This window comes from Acomys minous (assembly GCF_964271855.1).
Source record: "Acomys minous genome assembly, chromosome: 14".
Lineage (NCBI taxonomy): Eukaryota > Metazoa > Chordata > Mammalia > Rodentia > Muridae > Acomys > Acomys minous.
The window spans coordinates 41,507,354-41,528,910 of NC_140496.1; the positions used below are offsets into that span (position 1 = coordinate 41,507,354).

General features: G+C 42.2%; 1 protein-coding gene across 4 annotated transcripts in view; it reads right to left on the reverse strand.

Moving 5' to 3' along the window:
• Nucleotides 1-21,557, reverse strand: part of PHKB (phosphorylase kinase regulatory subunit beta) — a 192,936-nt gene that overhangs the window by 45,480 nt on the left and 125,899 nt on the right. For all 4 annotated transcript variants that reach the window (XM_084755999.1, XM_084756000.1, XM_084756001.1 and 1 more), the window contains 5 exons: nt 6,820-6,875; nt 6,289-6,382; nt 1,712-1,795; nt 1,166-1,270; nt 161-243 (listed from right to left, as the gene is read on the reverse strand). In XM_084755999.1, coding sequence (XP_084612125.1) covers nt 161-243; nt 1,166-1,270; nt 1,712-1,795; nt 6,289-6,382; nt 6,820-6,875 — 422 coding nt within the window. The remainder of the gene's footprint in view (nt 1-160; nt 244-1,165; nt 1,271-1,711; nt 1,796-6,288; nt 6,383-6,819; nt 6,876-21,557) is intronic.

Sequence of the window (21,557 nt, forward strand, 5' to 3'; positions counted from 1 at the left end):
CAGGTGATAGCATGAGGCCCCTGGAGCAGGAGGCACAGGCTGTTGTGAGCCACCTGGCTTGAGTGCTGGGAGCTGAACTCAGGTCCCCTGCAAGAGCTGAGCCGGCTCTTACCTGCTGAGCCGCTTCCTCAGTCCCACCGCTTGCTGCCCACCACCCTACCTTATGTTGTCTTCCCGGATGAGAACAAGGAAGAGTGGGCGCCCATGCATTTTCCAATATTGCTTAATGAACTGTAGTGCGTTCTATGGAAGAAATCAGATTGAGGGGGGATGTCATGGAACAGTGTCTGAGATTACTGGGATCCGTAACTGAGAGGCAGTGAGCCCAGACCACTCAGAACAGTTTATAATCAAACCCTGGATGAGTTGCTCTGCTTTGAGGCCCTTCCTTATCCATGCTTAGCTCTGTCCCTTCCGTTCATGTTTCTTTCTCTCCCTAATAAAGCACAGCTCCCGAGTGAATAGAGGAACAGCTACTTCCCCGCGCTATCATTCAGAAGACGGTCACTTCCTTTCACTATGGGTTAGTACCAAGAGGCAGAAGCAAGTGAAGGGACCTGTGGAGCCCGTCAGCTGTGTGTGGGGAGCGCTTTGATTAAATACGTATGTAACGCACGTGTTCTCATCACTGCCACGTAACTCTCCACTGTGTGCCCGGCTCTTTCTGACTGCTTTACACACATTATTCATCGATACCTCAGAGCGGCCCTTCTATTACCCGGTCTTTCAGGAGCTAAGTCGCTTGCCTGAGAATATACAGCTGGTATACAGTGGCGCCAAGAGCTGAACAGGCGTTGTGAACACTGCTCCAAGCCTCTCTTCTCTACACACAGAATGGAGTGCAGCAGATCCTAACCTACAATGACGGGCTAGCTGAAATCTACTAGAGTCTTCACAGTAAAACTATTCTGCTGACTCAATTCCTGCTCAAAAGGAGAATTAGCATCATTTTGTATTAGTATAATACAAGCACAGTTTTAAAAGGTGATCTTTTCCATTTCTAAATGAGTGTAATTTTATTTTAGCACGGCAAACTCTGCAAAGGCACTGCTTGACTTTCGTGTTTTACTAGGTGTAAACCATTGTCACAGACACCCAGGAATTCCCCATTGAACGACATCAGACAGAAATCAGTGTGGACAAGGTCATGTCTGCTCAGAGCTACCTTTATGTCATCGATGAGCAGCAGGACGTCCTGAGACATGTAGAAGTCACTCAGGTCAAAGATGATAGGGTAGCAGACCACAGTCTTTCCTAGGATGCGATAAATCTGCAGGAGGAAACGGAGCAAAGCGATACCACACACGCAGGCGCAGTGTCCTAAGTCTCAACAACAATGACTGCCGATTCTCATTTCTGAATAGGCAAAGAAAGTAACAGACTACCAAAATCCATAAAATACTAATTTAGAGATTTTTGCTCGAGTCAGTCTGACAGTAAGTTTAGAGTACAGCATTTCTAATAAGGCTGAAAACCCTGTGCTTGAGTAAATATTATTATACATGTTTTACAAAGCTTGGCAGTACCATAGCAAGGAGATGTTCATTTATTCCCAGAAAGCTTCAGTAACGCGACACACAATAAGTAAGATTTATGTGCAGAAAATTGTAATGCAGATAACTGCCTCAAGCACATAATGAAATGTGACAAGGGACAGCCACATGCAGAATTACGACCCAAAGTCACCCCATTAAGCACAGCACAGACTCACCTTTGATGTGCCCAGGCAGCCGATGGGCCTGTCTGGCCTCCCAGAGAGGCCTAACTTTTCATTGATACCCAGGTGGAAATAAGCCTGTAAGATAAAAGTCCCTTGGTTGTAATGATAATTCTAGAGAAAAGATGACAGGTAGGCCCATCTAGGACCAACAAACCAGCCAAACAATGCTGGATTGGTGACTACTGAGTTTTTGAGAGCAAATATTTTTAGATTCAGTTAACCACATTCTAAACTGTAACACTGTTTACATTGGTGGAAGTGTACAACCTGCATGGTTTTGACTCCTAAAGCAAGTCAAAAGAGAAATACTTCCCTTGAGATATGTATGTATATATCTCCCACTGGGTTTCTACTTTCAACTATATTTTATCAAAAATGGAATCATTTTTACTGATTTGTTTTCTGACTACATGCATTTCAAAGTACTCTAAGCCAAAATGTTGGTCTTTTTTATTCTCCTACCTTATGCAACAATTGTTTGATTCTGGTATATTTTGAAAGGGGTGTGTAAGTTACTGTGTAAGCCTGAAGAAGCATCAGAAGAGTCTTAAGGGACACAGATTAAATATATACCCACAATGCACATGGCTCATTGAGTACACAGTTACTCCTATAATAAATAATCTTTTGATTATTAAGTTTATTATGGAGGTTCCAGACAGGGTGTTAAGAGAGAAGCATTGAAGGGCAGGAAGGCGCCACAGCAGAACAGCGGTCCCTGGAACTGCTGGGAGCTAAAAATGTCCAACCAGGAAGCCTTTACCTATGGAGCCTTCAACCCTTGATGAAATTAGCTCCCAATCTTTTGTTACTTAAAATATTATATCAAGTACTGTCTTTGGATAATATGCAATGTATCCACAAGATAATTTCTTAGACTTGCTTGACTGAATTTTCTTTTTGAAACATAACACCTGGCCTTTCACCCTATAGAAATATATATATATGATTATATAGGTCCTTTATGTTGAAATGATATCTCACTTTACTGTCACACTCCTGCACTCAAATATTTTTGGGTAACTTTTCCAGTGAATTAAATGCATGTTCTCTATTTTTCATTTGCTCTTCTCTGCTGAGTATTTGTTCTTTCTGTCCTTGAAGTAAATGTTCATCCAGTTTTCAGTGTTAGAAAATCTGAGGTCTACACAGTAGGGTAAAACATCATTTTAGTGAGTAGTGTTCCAATATTAATGTATTTTCTGACTAGAAAATTTCAAACCAGCTTTGATTATTATCAGGTTTTTATGCTTGGTTTAGTGACAGTTGTCAGTCATCTCCTAAACTGCTTTTTTGGTGTTTTTTGGTATCCTAACTGTGATCTTTCTGTCTCAGTGAGCTATAAAAATACATTCCTCTATTGTTTTATTCTAATTGATTTTATATTTAAGTCACTTTAAAATACGTAAATGGGATTGCCTCACCAGGTGAGGGCACCTGCCTCTAAGCCTAATTAAGGGCTGGAGTTTGATTTCCTGGGCCTCACATGGTAAAAGAAGAGAACTGACAGCTACAAGTTGTTCTGTGACTACCACACTCGTGCTGTGGAATGCAAAATAAATAAAGTGTAATGAAATGTAAAGGACTTAAATGTTTACTCTGCATAGAATAGATCTGTTTCTGTATTTGATAACAAAAAACCCCTATGTTTTTCTATGTGAATAATCAAACTCTTTCTATACAATATGATTTTCATTTGAAGTGTTTGCAAATAACATCCTATACAAAATACTCTTATACTCTGTTGTGACCGAGTTCTCTCTTACATCACTTAGCTCTTTTGTTGCTTCTCCTTTTGAATTGTGCTTTCTTGAGAGAGAATTCCCTGATTGGCACAGTGCCTGGCACATGGCCGGTACTCAGGAAATGCTCAATGGATGAACTCTCATGAGTGTCCTCCCATAGCCTGCTGTAAGATACTAGGGACTGTAAACAACTGCTCAGAAGTAATACTTGACAGCACCCACTGCACAGGTGCACCAAGAATGTAGCACCCAGCACTAGATTCAACACTTTCACACAAATACTTCTACATTTTCTGAAATAACAGTAGAAGTAAGTTACGTTATATTTCTTCAGGGTAAGTAGCAAAATGGACCAATCATGCACAAGTTAAAACTGAGCTAGTTAGACAGGACTGCTACTCATTACAGTAAAAGGATTCTGCTTTGTTTTCTCAACTCTGCTGAGGGAGGTCTATGACAGTTAAGTAGGTGGCGCCTGGTAATGCTGCCTCCAGGTATCTACACTCGTGCGTCACACTGTTTGTACTGTATTCAGACCACCATGATGCAGATCTCATCAGTCACATTATAATCTTTGACCACACAAGGCAACAGCCCTTTCCCAGTTGGCTGTGCTTACATCCTGGTTAGTGTACCAAAATAGGATGGAGAAGAAAAGGAGCAGCGACTGTCATCAGAATATGTGCGTCAAACTAAAATTAGCAAGAGGGCTTTTTTTTTCTTTTAAAAGCAGACCTACAATGGGCAGTTTTAAACAACAGTTCTTAGGGGAGGAAGCCCACATAGAAGCTGGTTTGGAAGACAGGTTGTAGCCACAATCAACAAATACTCTTCCATCTTGACACAGCACAGAGAAGCTGGGCTCTTGGTCACAAATTTGTCTTAGGCCATATCCCACCACCAAAGTATAAATCACTTGCTAGCAGCATCTCTAAAATAATACAGTGTTAAGTCAGGTCCTGCTTGGTTCAGACACTGTGTATAGAATGCTTTCTATAGCCTCTGTGATCCCATGGCTCTTTGAACAAATAACTGCTATCAGAGTGGACATTAATGTACTGGTTTTTGTCTTTTATGTCTTACATACCGCCAGACTCAGAGGTCATTTAAGTGACCCACAGTGCTTTGCATATGCCAAGTGTTTGCTGATGGAGAGATAAAAAGCCACATTCGAGTGATTTGTTATCTATGCTGACTGGCCTTTTACATATGAATTGCACGGCATCTGCTAGAATACTATCTATCTACCACTAAAAATGTGCTCCCACTAATTAGACTTGAAGAATGAGATTGTGTTTTCTTTAAGGTCATGCTTATCAAGGACTGACCTTCCTGTCTAGCCTCTATCACTTTCAGTGAGGGACCATGAAGCATCTCAGCTCAAACAGCCTGGGCCTGGTGGTACTATGTCAAGCTTTGGGTTCCGGCTTCCTTGTCTTCCATCTTGTGTCATCCTTCTTCTTTGCAACTCTATAGTTCCTGGTCTTTTTTTTTTTTTTTTTTTTTTTTTTTTTTTAAATCACAAAACAAAACAACGCAATACTACCACACGGAACTCCAGCCATTATGGATGCTTTCACTTAGGTGTGATTACATTTCATTCAAGGGATACCTATTTTCGGAATCCTTATATTTTCAAACTTTAACTTTCTACTGTGTGGTGAATGGATGGGAAGAGAAGGGATGTACATAAAAAAAAAAAAGAAACCAACATATTTACACTTATTTTATTTATCATGTGGTTACACATATGCCATAGTTTGTGTGCGAAGTCAGAAGAAATCTTTTAGGAATTTTGCCCAAGGTGGGTTCAGGGGCTTTACCTCAAGTCATGGGCATGGTGGTAGTGCTTTTACTCACAGAGCCATCTCACTGGCCCAAAGGCCTATGGGTCTCTCAGTGCCAGCACTTTTGGTGCCCTGAAACCAGGGTTTTGTTTGTGCTGTCTTATTGGCAAGTCCAGTTTAGTGACCAGGGACCGTGGGCCCCGGCATTTTCCTCAGCAGGCCACACCTCACTTATCTCAGCTTTCCTTCTTTAGTAACAGTCAAGGCCATGACCACTGTCATTTATAGCAACTTAATCTTGATTATTTGAGAAGTATTATTACAAACACTACCATCAAGCCAGTGGGTAGCTTTTTTCTGGAAATTTGGAACCAATTGTCAAATAAAAGAAGCTTATAAGTAACTAGTGGGGTTGACAATTCCATCGCCAACAAGCATGAGCACCCACAAACAGAGGTACCTTTGCATCCGTCTTCAGACTAGAGTTCCTGAAAGTTCAAAGTCAACTATTAATCTCATCCCAAATAGGCATGTGAGTGCCTCAAAGCCAGACATTATTATTTAATTTCTTTAGACTCAACAAACCAAACATATAAGAATGATTTCAGCTTCCAAAAAGTAAAGCAAGGAAAGATGAGGGGGGTGGTGATTACCAAAATATTATTTTAAAAACTGAAGCTTTAAGGTAATGTGAGGGAAAATAAAACTATAAATGATAATTTTACACATGACAACTAAAATTGAGACTTATTTGTTACTTAAAGTGCTTAGCCAAGGACAGCAACTGATTTTAACAGGAAAAGAAATCAACAGACCCATGAATATAATGTACAAGCACACTCGATGAAGGATTTTGTTCATTTTGTTTTTAAGTTAACATCTGATAAAGTGGATTTCTCAACTTAATTATCAACTTTAAGATAGCGATCTTTTCTCAGGATTTAAATTTAGCTATGCATCTTGCCTTTGAATTAAGTCCAACAATTTAGCTCCAACACCTCTGCAAGGGAGAAGGTGAAGACACAGAATCACTTACTTTTACCAGCTCCTGCTGAGGCCAGATCTGGATAGGTTCCACCTGCTGAGGAGTCTGAGTTTGAATGCCATATGTATTGAGGAAAACTTGAAGGCTAAACAGAGAACAGAGAGATGAGGTGGAGAGAGAGAGAGGAAGAGAGAGCTATTTTTAGACGATGCATTTATAGTTCAGGAAATGTGGATGAAGGAGGGAAAAGGGAACAGGCAATGTTAACTTGGAGCACACGGCAAATTTGGTACTATTCACCCTACGCCGTGTACACCACGGAAACCAAAGGCCTCGATGGCCTCTTCCCCAAAGTATTGGGAGCTTTTGGGGGGCAGTCTGTAATCTCTGTAATGTGTGGGCACTAATTTCTCAAGTTCACAGCCACGTTTAAACATGAACAGTATGTCTTATGACACTTAGGGTCACACTGATGATGTCCTAGAAACTGGTGAGGGCTACTCCTATCACCATCTGACAGACATGAATCGAGCACGCCTCCCTCTCCCACAGAACAATGCCCCACCCGTCTGCTTCTCCTACCGTTGGCTTTCCGCTACGAGCGCTACATGAACCACCAAGTCATTTTCCAGCGGCCCCTGCAAGGCAGAAAGGGGAAGGAGAACCACTGAAAACCGTTTGGTCATGGCCAGCTATAATGAGCACCCAGGACAATATTAACTATCGGCAAGCAGTTCATTAACGTGATGGACAGCAGCTGGATCTAAGCACTGCCTTTCTTCTCTCGCCCACCACTGCCTACTAATCAATTTGATGGTGTAGACAGGGTAACGGAAGACCTGGGAAGGAAAGTCATAAATCTTATCATGACTAGAGAGGCTAGCTTGTCAGGGCATTTTTGAATGATGCATAAGAGTAGTTCAGGGACTGAGAGTAATTTTCCATCATTTAACTCTGAAAGGAAGATGAGGAACTAAAAATAAAAGGCTCAATTTATGTGCTCTCCATAAAAAAAATGACTGAGTTAAGACTGTTCATTTGACATCTTAACCATATATGAGATTATTCCCTTTGCTATTAGCCAATTTTCCTTTGGTATAATATAGATAAAAATACACACACACACACACACACACACACACACACACACATATATATATATGACATATAAAAGATATATATGTCTAAAAAGGATATGTAGTATATATCTTTTATATATATATACTACATATCCTTTTTTCTAATATATACTTCCTACATATTTGGCCAAATAATTAGCATTATGTTCATTAAATATTAGCTGTTGGATAAAGCAGTTATAATCAAAGACAATATTGAGTATTTGTTACTCTTGTAAGAAGAGTCACTATAATACATATTATATATACATACTTAACATATGAGATCAATTTCAAGCCTATATAAATTAACAGTATTAGGGAGCTCTGGAAGTACTGTTTCCCAGTACTAAATCCAGCATTCCCAATAGCATGCTGTAAAACATTTGATTTACCATCAGTAGGTTTCTGTAGACAGTATGTGGAATGGACAGCAAGAAACACTAGAATACTCATTTTAGCAGAGAATATCATAAAATCAAATGATTTCCCAGAATCCTCATGAAAATGACACTACAGGTAGACTGTCATAATTTACATAATTATATAAGAGAAATATGTCTTAACAACTCAAAAAAAATCAACATTACAACATTATAAACCTTACAAATGTCTGTTTCTCAAAACAATGAGAAAAGTTAATTTTTCAGAGTCTCAAGATTCCTAGCAACAAATAACATCATTAAGCTGATGCGACCTACTAGTTTTTTTGTCTCTAGGACAAAGATGCCTGTGGGTTTCTCATTAGACAGCAGGTCAAAACACACTTCAATACAGACATCTCAACAGTGAAGCAGTCACGGACCCCGATGGGCAGCGGTGACCTTCTTTTACACAGCGTTCAGAGCTAACACAGCCACTATACCTCGAAGCACATGGGCACCTGGTCAGGGCTCATTAGCTGACTGAAGAAATCTAACAGCACTGAAAGCCAACACATCACAGAGTTGGAATTGACAATCATGTACCAGGTGGGGCGGGGTCTGCCACTCCAGCACTCACCCTCAGTCCACTGCGCATGCAGAAAGCATTCAACAGGGTAGTCCCACCACAACGACATTCCTTTCACTGTCAAAGTCAGACCAATTTTTTTCCTCATTAAAAAACTCTCGTTATTTTCTAAAGAGTGCAAACTTACTCTGACAACTTCCTTATCAGAAGAGAAGGTAATTAGCACTCTCTATGTGATATTTTCCTCTAACAAAGTAGTATTTTCAACTCCCAAACGTCTCGCTCTCCCTCTGTCCTCCTGCCAGCCCCGTGGTGCCTCCATTTTCCCTTTCTCATCCTGTATTCATGTGACCAAGCACTCATTAATCCACAAGGCTCCATGTTAGACCACCCTTCAGCTGAATACAACCATCCCTCCTTGAGGAGATCGGAGTTCACTGGCTGTGACATAATCCTTTGTGGTACTTAATTAGGCAGAGCTACCTTGACAGGAAGCTGATCTGCAGGTATATTACAGTCTATGGACCGGCCACACCTTACTTAAAGGAACTTGAACAGATACTGGGGTGGTTTCCATTTTTTTTTTTCACTTCTGCAGAGGATTTGTCTTTACCTCAGAGAACTGCTTAGGCTTTTGGGAGCTAAAAAAGTGCTTCACATATCTGACACAGAAAACACTCACCGGAAGAGCGCCATCGCTATAGCTGTATGCAGCTATTTTACACCTACCATGAGACAGATGATCCTCTTTGATGAGAGAAAATTATGTCAGCCTGGATCCGCCGTTGGCATATTTATATATGGCTAGTTCTTCCCTAAAGAATTTCAGATATCTCAAACAATTACTGCTATCTTCCTTAATACAGCGCCATGGATGTCTGCTGCCTTTACCCCTCACATTCAGTTGCTGAAATTCTAACCCTGGAGTGGGGCTTTAACCAAAATGCAGGCCCACAACCAGATACCGACTTGGCCGGTGTACTACCCCGAGGGCTGCGGCTTCTGGCCCTGTGAGAATATGCCGTGTAAAAGCTGCCCAGTGTTCGGCGTTCTGTTACAGCGGCTGAGGAGACTCAAACACTTTTCTTCTCATCCTTCTTTTCTTCTCTAGGTTCCTTCCAAAGTAGGTTCCAAAATTTGACTCTCCACTAACCCCACCCTCATGCCAGGTTCTTTCATTGCAACTATTTAATTGGTCACCGCGTCTCAGTGTAAGCTAACACTTACAATCCCACTTTGTGTACAAGAATCATTTAAATGCTTAACAAACTATTATCCCCACCTTCAAGATCAGAATAAGGGCCAAGAAACTTTAGCAAACTTACGTCCAAGGACAGGAAGTAAGTGAATATCAAAATTGGATCACAGAGCCAGGCAGTCTGACAGGGCCAGGCTCCTGCCTTCACAAGACCACAAAAGGGGCAGCTTTGGAGACTGAAGAAATCAAGCTCATAGAATCCCACCTTGTCACCTTCAGTCATGATCCTGGTCATCTAACCGGAACCTTAAACTTACCCCAGAAAACCAACCAACCAATATTTATTAATTCCTAATGTCAATTCCACATATTCTTAAAGCATTCTTTACTCACACGAAGCATACATTATAAGTTCTTCCTCTGGTCAGTGAAAAAACCTTGGTGCTTTATTTCCTTCTTCAAGCCCCATGAGCCATAATAACTTAAAACATTGTTAGCACATATAAAGAATTAGGAAGTTGTACTAAATTCCTTGCTCATCTAAATGCCTTTATTGAATGTTATTAGAGCGATTTTCATTTACTGATGAGAAAGCTGGGGTCTAGACTTTTATAAACACCTTCTCAGGGGATGGGGGTATAGCTCAGGGCAGAGCACATGCCTTGAATGCATGAGGCCTGTGTTTGATCCCAGCAGCACAAAAGCAACATTTACACAACCAAATGAACATCAGTAAATGGCAAGGCTGGGATCCGAACAAGTCTGGCCTATTTCCTATAGCATTACAGTGTGCTCTAATATGTTGCTAACACAAGGGGTTCTGCATGCCCCTCTTCACCCACACACCCTACACACATTACACCTCTCCATCTGCACTGTCACTAGCATCCTACTCAAAGACACCAAGGTCCTGTACTTGGTCCACTAACCAGTCTTTCTACATCAACCTTAACTTTGTTCATAGCCTCCATATCCTCCAGACAGGTATTAAAAAACTACAGACATGATCCCTGAAAGGAGAGCCTTCCAACAAGTCTTTTAGAAGAGTAAATCCATCATTCCTCATTGATAGTCCACCTCACCCTCACATGCGCACCACACAAACTCTCCAATGCTTTCCTGTCACCTATAGGACAAGAACCAAGCTGCTTCTCGTGGCTGTAGGGGCGACCTTGCCCTAGGTCCTGCTCACCTCACCTCCTGCTCCCTTCCCACCATGGGCTGGTGACAGGGTTCTCTCTGCCCTTTGATGTGGAGAGCCACAGATAGCAGCGCCCCTTGCTGCTTCCCCGGTGCAATGCGCCCCTTATGCGCATGCACAATGCACCCTTGAGTGAGCCCCTTTATGCGCATGCCTGAAGGCATAGCGTGAGGTGGCGTGATCCGAACGCACCAACCAAGAGCGACAACGTGGCAGTCTCTGATAGGACCAGGCTCACTATAAAGGTTCTGTGGGAGCTTATCCAGTAGTCCAGGTTCCTGAATAAACAAACTGCTGCAAGAAGAGTTCCCGGTATCGGTGTCTTTCCTGCTGGTCGGGGGCGGCATCGACACTTTGAACATGGTAGCTGTGTTCCCATCACAGGGCTTTGGCAGTGCCTACGGTTACTCAGTGTGCTTTTTCCTACAGCTTACTGAGTGAATGTCTTCTCATCACATGGTCTCTACCGTGGTCCTTTCCTCATGAGGTCTTCTCTTTCCTACAGCTAAACTTGCTTTCCCAGGGTCTCTCCCGCTCCTCTGTTCTGCTTCACCTCTAGGTCTACTTTTTAAGTCCTCTCAGTTCTAGAAATTATGTTACATTATTTATTGTTATTCAATCAGCAGCAAGTAACTCCTTAAGTCAAAGACTTTAAGCTACCTTGTGTTTATTACTCTGCCCCATTACCGTGACTGTTTGATAAAAGGCTGTCAAGGCAAGTCTCTCAAGTCAGTGTTTATCTGTAATATGGGAATATTAGGTTTGCCACACATGGAGGGTCAAAGCAAAAGTGAGGCCATGTAAAATACTCACAAACTTTGATTTATTACCCAAATGATATTTATACTATTGTTTTTCATGTGACCCCTGAGGCCACCTTTATCTCAATCAGCCTTTGCTTACTCATCTACGTACTAGAAATAACAAAGGTCTGCTTCAGGATTGGGGATATAGCCCCCTCTATAAAGATAGAGCACCTGTCCAGCATACACTCAACCCAAGACTCAATCCCCAGTGATGGGGAAAAAAAAACCAGAAAGAACTAAAAACTAAAACAAAGTATCTACTGTATACAATTATGATGACCGCACACATCTCACACTTGACTTGAAGACCACTAATTCTAACACACGTGTGGTGATATTCCAACAGCTTCCCAGGTTTTTTGTGTCACATTGGCCTCTGTGTTTATAGCCAAGTTACTTTTCTTACGACTTGCATGAAGGAGGTTGCTAATGGGAAGGGTGATGGGTAAGAGAATGGATATCCCCAGGTAGTGTTTAGGCCATCTGCTCTCTACACCAAATTAATGTCTTCCAAGTACAGGCAAATTCCAAAAGGACTTTACAAACTAGATGCACCCTTCGCCTCCCTATTTATGTTAAAACACTTCACTAGAAATATAGGGCGCTCTCGCCCATCTCAGGTTTCTGCCTGCTGTCCTCTTCTCTGCCTCTTCACAGCCCGACTCTTTTGAGTCAGTCTCCTCTTAAGATGGCTCCAAACACCAGAGTGTTCACTGTCTCCCATCTTTGCTAGCAAGAGCAGGTTCCTACAGCAGTCACTGGACACTCACCCCAGATTTCACTAGGATATTGTTGGAAAGGTTATCAGCTTATGGAATGTTCATAAGTGGTCTATATAATGACAGACTGGAAGGGCCATTTTTATACTAGGAATGGACACAATACCTTGGTAGTCATTCGACTGTTTGGAAGAAAACACATGTTTTAGTATTCCTGATTATAATACATGAATCCTAAATATACATGGAAAATGTTTGTGAATATAAACAGGATTATGTTTAACAAAAGGAAATAATAACTAAATGTATATACATTTTTACAAACAATGTAACAAATCATATTAATCATGATAATTAATGTTAGCCCACAGTTGAAAATATTCCCATTAAAAATTTTCATGTCTATAAATAAAACTGGGATGTTTCTTGTTTTTACATTTCCCACTGTGATAACAAACACATTTTGCACTAATTTACAATATTAACCATTTTTAAGTAGATAGGAGAACATTCGCAGGCTGCCTTGCCGATCAGCTGGGTAGCACCTAGATTAAAATTGCAACTCATCTTACTCAAAATTTGAGATGATAATTAAGACATTGCATGTACCTCTGTCTAGATTCAGGTTTTAAATTACTCAAATCAGGCCAAGGTGGTAGCAGAAGAAGAGCTGCACCTGGGAACTATAAATAAACAGTATAATAATAAAGTTCCCAGGGTGTTCAGAGGAACCTTAATGTGGGTGTTTCCTCAGACTTTTCCTCGTTCTTCCATTTATCTAATGCTTTTCAGTAGGCAACTCACTCATAAGACACACACACACACACAAAAATTAAGTTATAAATAGTTTTCAGGAGATGTCTCCAAATCACAACTCTACTCATCCCATGCGTACCAAGCAGGCAACAACCTCTCTCCCGCTCTCTCTCTCTCTTCACACAGCACTTCTCACACGTCTATGGGCAAGACAGAATACGCCTGGTGCTTTTCCCCATTTACTGATTCTATTTCATGGCGTTCTTTTCACATGTTAGCACCCAGACCACAAAGCATGCCTTTATATTTACTTTGTTTGGTAGTCTATTTTATAGCTGTCCCATGCTGACTAATACCGCCTCACATTTTTAACCACGTACGAGAAGCCAACCTCCTGCACCGGAATCACTGAAATACTTGTGCTTACATAGTGTTACCATGAAACAGCAGGTGTTTAGTTTTCCTTGTGAGAGCTAAACATGCAGCCTAACTCACTCAAGGCATTACTACCACTGGATTAAGTGAGCGGCAGGAAAACTCTTAGGAGAAGAGAGCAATAGGCCCGAGTCTGAGAAGGAAGGCAATGGGAGGAGTGTGGCTCTTATTTCGAGATGATGGCATGGAAAGATACAGAATTCATCACCAACTTATTCACACAAAGAACGGCTTTCTGATACGATTTGTCTTACTACTTTACTGCTTATTTTTGTTATCTGTTTGGGGTTTAGAATGTTAGTATGTCTCAAGAGTCTGCTACATGCCATGTGTTTTCAGTGCTCTGTTGTACACTGTTTGTTTTAAAAATTAGGGAAATGGCTCTGAGAGGGCGGTTATGGAACTTATCCTGTCACACATCTCAGTGAGTGAATGGAGCCTGGCTGCAGTTATATCACAGGCTGAAGCCAAAATGGCGTCGGCCGTAGTATATGCTTCACGGGTTGTGTGCCTCTGCCACTGTGGCTCATACTAACCGGAGTTCTCGGGAGAGTCTGAACTCTAATGTGCACGTTCACATGGAGAGCAGAGCTGCCAGGGACCAAACGGCCTGTGGCCGACCCCCACCCATTCAGCATCTGCAGCAAACATCCTGCTTGGCCACTCACTAGGCATGCAAGGCATCCGGCTTAGCCCTGAGAAGAGAGGGTTCCGATCCTGAGATAACCACAGAGACAGCCTGCTTTGCCCCACCTAGGAAAACCCCTCTCCCTGCAGATGTTCCCGGGGCTCAACCCCAGAAGATTTTGTACTTTTCCATTACTCTCCTCGCTTACCCCCGCCCTCCCTAAAGCAGGTTTTAAAAAGCCTGCCCTCACCTTCAATAAACAGCTCTTGACAAGCTACTGGTTCCTTGAGCCCTGCGTCTCTCTCGCCCATTGCTTTAACCACAGGTTGCGACCCCCCTCGGCCCCCCAATAACTGACCAGCTGGACTGGTTATGTGGATACTTTTAGTGGACAGAGCAGCAAGGCAAGGGACAGAGTGGGGAAAGAGACTCACTGTAAGGAAATGGCTTTATATAATATGAAACAGAATGAATCCCAAGATGTCCAGGGTTGGCGGTGAGCTATTGTCCTGGCTGGGTTTTCATGAAGCTAGAGTGATTTAGGAAGGCTCTCAACTGGGAAAAAAGGCTTCCCTAAGACTGGCCTATAGGCCAATCTGTCAGGCATTTTCTTGATTAATGACAGAGATGAGAGGCCCAGCTCACTACTGGTAGGGCCACTCCTGGGCACATGGTCCTGGGTTGTATAAGAAGGCAGGCTGAGCAAGCCATGAGAAACAACCCAGTCACCAGCATCCCTCCATGGCCTCTGCATTCGTTTCCTGCCTCTAGGATCTTGTTCTGATGTCCACGATGGACGGTGATGTGGAGGTAAATGTTTTCCTTCTCGAGCTGCTTTTAGTCACAAAGTTTATCACAGCAACAGACAATCTACCTAAGACAGCTAGACTTGAGACAATATCTAGAGTTCTAATCTGAAGCTGGGCATGGTGGCGCACGCCTGTAATCCCAGCACTCAGGAGGTAGAGGCAGGTGAATCACTATCAGTTATAGAGCAGCCTGGTCTACAAAACAAGTCCAAGACAGCCAAGGCTACAAAGAGAAACCTTGTCTCAAAAAACAAAACAAAACAAAAAAACAAAAACAAATAAAGGAGTTCTAATCTGAATCTGAAGTGACCGTGAAGCCCCAATCCAAAGGCAGGAAGACTCAGTATTTAGGAAGAGCCCAAAAGTTAAAAAATAAACAAACAAAAAAACCAAAGCTAATGTCCCAGGCAGTTCCACTAGGAGAACCCTTCTCTTACTTAGAAGGTTGGCTTTATTCTGTTGAGACCTTCAACAGATTGATTGGGTGTGGTCTAGCCACAATAGAAGAAGCAAACAGGTTTTCTTTGTGTTTGGATTTGGATATTAATTTCACTCAGAAACACTTCATAAAAACACTCAGAATAATTATCCAAATGTCTGGGCAGTCTGTGGTCTAGTCACACTGATACATAAACTAGCCATCATGTGGTTATAGGGAAATCAGCGTTGGTGGAGATACGTGGAATGGTGTCAAGTCCCACCATTGTCTACTTGGTATAAGGTTTTACAATAACTTCAAGTACTGCCTGTAACACACACATTTTTTTTTTAAAAAATCTGCTTTTAAGAGAACATATTTTTTTTAGTGCTTGGCAATTAAATGAAAAATCAATTCTATTAAATAATCTATTCAGCACGGAAAACTCACAACTTTTATTTCTGCAACACTTTGCTGAGCTTTGTTCTAATTGGCTTCATTTTTAATAATCCCTATATTGCATATAATAATCTACTGTGGCTGGCATTTTACTGAAAGAAAGACAGTAGCAGAGAGAAGGGGAAGGAAACGAATAAGTCAACAAATATGTCTAAGGCCATTTGTCTCAAGGGCAGTGAGCTTGCAGCACCCGACTCCTCTGCTCTGTGGGTCTCAGACACCCACCGGTGGCTGTTAGCCTTCAGCAGTGGGCCTTGCCAACATCCGGTGGCTGTTAGCTGTCAGCAGTGGCCTTGCCAGCATTTGGCACTTATGAGTATGTGCAAGTTGCAGCAAAACCTCACTAGCCGAAGAAACCGAGCAGATGCTTTGTCCATATCTGTTCCACAGGAGACATGGCACCATAATGCTGACCCCCAGGAGCTAAGGAACAGGCCACACAGCAAACAGGCACATCCAGCCTGGGATGAAGGGCATCTTGTTCTGACATTGCCAACTGGGCCATGGCAACAATGTGGAACACCCAATAGAAAGAAGAGGAAAGGCAAATGACATGTTTAAAAGGCTTAAGAGTAGAGCTGATAGGCAGAGAGAAATAGCCTGAAGAACCCATATATTTATATATTAGATTAGTGATTCTGTACAATTTCATTTGAAAGTAAAAGCTGAATTTTAAAAAAGGATTGGTGGATCGCAGACGCCATTTCCAATGTCCAAATGAACAAAGCAGGAAAGCTGTGACACTTCTTCCAGTGGCTCCAATTATCTCACAGAAGAATACCAGGAACTTTGACACAAAAAAATTGATTTTTAAAATAGTTTTTACCTCTTTCAAAAGCACTTACTGTCACTTGATGCTTCTCTATACTTATCTGAAAAAAATGACACAGCTAATGGTCTTGCCTCCTTCCCGGAAGCAACAATAAAGCAGTACAAGGGCCCAGGCTGGAGAGCACAGCCCATGGTTCCCTCAGCTCTGATTACACCAAAGGGAAGGGCAAAAACTGCAAAAAGAATAGGACAGCAACGGGGAAGAATGGCCTCGGGAAGCATCTGTAAGCGGGGAGGTGGGAGGTAACACAGGCGAGTGTCACCTCCAGAAGCCTAGTCATTTCACTCTTGGGTTTCTGTGTCATTTAAAAGGGCTTCATGGGCCACATCTACAGAACGCTGCCTAAGGGCAGACAGGGGCAGGGTTTAGAAGCCTGAGGTAGAAAGCGGCAAGCAAGGCAGGCGGCTCCTCTGCGGGCTTCCCTCTGTGTGCTTTACCCACCAAAGTAGTTCTCTGGTGTCTGAATTAAGAATGCCAGGTCCTCTAGTAGCAGACGTGGAAGAGGGGGGAGAAGTCTGTATAGTACACAGGACAATAGCCTCTGTCTCAGCCAGAGTCCCTACTTTCAATTACAGCGTGCCGACATCCTACCTAATATTTTGTCCGAAATATATATTCCATGGTAAAACCAGCAGTCGACTTGATGGATGAAGAAACTGAGTGCTAGAGATGGGGAATGGCTGAGCCTCCACACACACTGAAGGAAGAAGCCCCAGAAATAGGAGCCAGGGCTCTGGCCTGACTGTTCTAGAGTTTTCACTGAGTCAGATCACTGCTTGGTAACAAGGAAATGTGTTGTGTGTGTACGTGTGTGTACATGGATGTTCATGTGTGTAAGTGTGCACATGTGTGTATGTGTGTATGTGAGAGTGCATGTGTGTGTGCATGTATACACGTGCGTGCGTGCATGTGTGCAGGTGTGCATGTGGGTGTGATGTACGTGTGTATGTGTGCACATGTGTGTATGTATGTGTGTGCATGTGCTACACAAAGTTCTAGTAAAGAACATGTTAGGTGAAAGGTGCAGCATAGGAAGGTCCCTTAGGTAGGAAGGTTTTAAGTATTTGAGGAGAACAATGTGACAATGGGACAGCAGGTGGCAAAGTGTGGCAACGGTGAGGCGGTTAAGTCATCTCTAACCTAAACGGGAAGAAAGCTAGTAACCAACCTCAAATAGTGAAGAGGCCTGATGAAAATTATATTAAAAATTATTTATGTGTGTGTGTGTATGTGTGTGTGTATGAGGGGGGGAGGCTGTCATAAAAAATAAAACATAAAAAAATAAATATCCACATGGAGGAAAAGGTCAGCAAGCTGCTTGCTGCCAAATGGTGCCCTGACTGGAGCCACAGGCACACGTGGTGGAAGGTGTGAGGCTCGTCCTGCAGGCTGTCCTGCAGCCTCCACACGGATGGGCACCACGCTGGGTGAGAGGACAGGGCAGTGCCTGGCCAAGGGGCTTTCCTAACCTCCTTAGGACAGAAGGAACGCGGCTCACAAGGGGCTTTCCTAACCTCCTCAGGACAGAAGGAACGCGGCTCACAACTACAGGCAGGACGTCCTAGTCCACTTTGAATTTTGCTTCATAAACCTTCCTGAGTGATTCGCGTTCTTAGGCTGACCACATAGCTGAGAAGGGCCACAACCAGCCGCCACCATCCTTTCCAACCACGCGTTTGTAAATAATCTCAGGCTCCCACAGTAGAAGAATATCACAAAATAATGCTGGGAAACACAATGGCAATAAACAAAATAAGTAGATACCTGAGGTTATAGGAAAATTCTGTGAGTTGCATAAATATGTAACTTTCTAGGTTCTTTAACATTTTTATGAATATTTTATTTATTATAATTTATTCAGATTACATCCTGATTGTTATCCTTTCCCTCTTATCTTCCCATTCCTACCCTCCCTCCCTATTCCCCTCCCCTAGACCTCTGATGGGGGGGCTCCTACCCCAACTGTCTGGCCACAGCCTATTAGGTCTCATCTGGATAGCCTGCATCCCTTCCTCTGTGTGTCGGCTAGGCCGTCTTGCCGAGGGGCAATGAGCAAACCATGGGCACCAGAGTGCACGTCAGAGGCTCAGCAGCAGTCCCCTCGCCTCCCCGTGGAGAATCGGCAGTCTCTCGGTTACAACTGAACAGGGTGTCATCTGAACATGCATTGTCCTTGGCTGGTGCCTTTCTAGCTTCTAAATGGTTTTCAAAAAATATATTATTAGGTACTCAAGTTAGATCTTTATAATCCCATACTTATGAGCATGAATATAACAAAAATAATGTAATCTGAGAGAGGACAATAAATAAGCCAGATCCGAACCAAATCAAAGCTGTCAACATGCACAGCTAATATTTTAGTGAAACTAAAACCACATTTAAAAAATATGTGTAAGTTAAAACAGTGGCTCACATGTGTATAAATAAAATCTTAATTACAAAGAGATTAAAGAAAACTGACAGATGAAATAATAAATCAAGCTGAACATACCCTAAAATAATAATGTTCTCAATCTCATGAGGGTGGAGCTTCCTTAACATTACTCATAATTCTTTACCAACTCAAATCGTCCCTCATCATTTGAAAAAGGCAACGACAATATTTAATCCAAATATTATAAACTTATAATAAATTACAGGCAAACGTCTTGCATTCTTAGAAAGCCAAAGTAAACAGGACACTTTCCCAATTAGGAGGACAACAAACAAAGCACAGAACGCATGCTGCTCTTTATTCTCCTGGTTGCTGAGTGAGTATCTTACTCCCTCACTACAGAAGCACCGGCAGCTGCTGGTGGCCGTTTATCACAGGTGCGTGAGCGGAGCTGATGGCGCAGGAGAATGACATCAAACTCACATCTCCCACCATAGCTCAGAAGGCCTCAAGTTAGTCTGCCTGGGGTACAGCCTTTTACCTGTTGCCTGCGTGACCTTGGAGAGGTCGCTTCTCTTTCAGTTTCAATGTCAACCTCCTGAAAAGCCTAATAGAAGGTCTATAATGTGATTCAGGCAGCGAGCCCAAGGATGTCAGACATGATTTGGAATTTTCTTAATGAAAGGAGAAAAATAATTCCCCTTCTGTTACAGAGATGAGTAGCTTAATGGCTTATACAAGCATTTAAGAAAGAGAGAAAGAAAAACCAAAACAAAACCACATCTCCAATTCTAGATCCGAGAATCCATTCTAGGAAAGTGTCCTGAGAATGACTTTCATTTTTAAAATTTTTATATAACTATATATTTAAATGGTTTGATAATCTCTTGCCTTGCTTTCATTGGCAATACTATAAATTATTTTATTTAAAAATAGCAGAGTAGCCAGGCAGTGGTGGCACACGCCTTTAATCCCAGCACTCGGGAGGCAGAGGCAGGTGGATCGCTGTGAGTTCGAGGCCAGCCTGATCTACAATGCGAGTCCAGGACAGCCAAGGCTACACAGAGAAACCCTATCTTGAAAAACAAAACAACAACAACAAAAACCCCCAAAACCAAAAAACCAACCAAAAAATAAATAAATAAAAACCAAGAATAGCAGAGTACCGAGTAAACAGAAATCATCTAATGTAGCACAGGTCACATCAGTAGTTTTGAAATGCTATAGAAGCACTTTTACAGAAAAAATCCGGTGGCTTCTATTAGGACCAAACTGTCCAGTAAGAACGATCAGCAATGCCTGGGAACGTGATGGCTCAGCTCCATTAGCTTGGCCTGACTTGGCATCACACTCCTGCTCATTCTGAAGGCGCGGTTCCAGAGAGCTTTAACTAAGTGGGGAAAACCCTCCCCAACTGTGGGGAGCACTATCAGATGGGCTGGAATCCAGGACTAAATAGGAAGGAGACCGGAGAAAGAAAGCTGCAATTGGCCTTCATCTGTTTCTCCTCACGAATGTGGATGAAATGTGACCAGGCGCAGGGCATGATGCCACCACAGCTCCAGTGGGCTCTCTGCCACACCCCCTTCTTTGATGGGCAGTTCTCTCAAACTGTGAGCCAAGATAAACTTTTCCTTCCTTAGGCTGGCTGCCTTTTTTTGTTACTTTGTCTTAAAAACACAAAAGTGATTAATGTACTTGCTAAAGAGTCAATTAAAGAAGCATTACACAGACATTTGAAGTATTTTATAAAAGTAATATAGCAGGTAACTGGGTATTAAGTATGTGTTAGTGAATATAAAACTTGACTACCCAATAAGGCTATAACCACAAAATAAGAAAGCACACACACACATATATATACATATATATGTGTGTGTGTGTGTGTGTATGTATGTATGTATGTATATATATATATATATATATATTTGTAAGTATAACATTTTCTCCCAGATTGATCAAGATTTTTCTCATCTCGCAAATATGCAATTTCAAATAAAATTTAAAAACTAACACTTATTTAGCTGTCACAATGTATGGCACATCTTCTTAAATTTACATACACTGTCATTTGTGACACTGTAGTCAGGAGTTATCATTTCTATTTAGTAGATAAGGAAAGGCTTAAAGTGATTAAATTGTTCAAGGCCATAGTTAAAATAGAAGAGGCAGGCTAGGCTTATATGATGCCAAGACCACGCCGCGTCACTTCCTACACATATGCACACTCACACGGTGCTTAATCTTCAGAAAAGCTATTCAGAGAGAATGTTTTTGAGACAAGATTGTAGTGAGTTGAACATATCAATGATCTGCGATTAACTAAAAAAGAAGAATGCATTTCCCTTTGTGCTGCTTAACCAGAGCGAGTCCAGGTTTGAGTTCTCTGCTTCACGTTCCTGTGCCCCCACCCCCACCCCCACCCCTGTCCTCTGTCTGTCGGCCGTATGAGTCAGAATCTGTGCCTGTCTGACGGCTGTCTTGTGAATCCCTGTCCCCATCTCTGGGTGTGGTCCCTGACAAAGGGCTTCACCCTGTCTTTATGAACAGCACAGAATTACGCAGGGACGGAAGGAGATGCTTATCAGAAATCCTCAACAGTTCTATGAGGTGTTA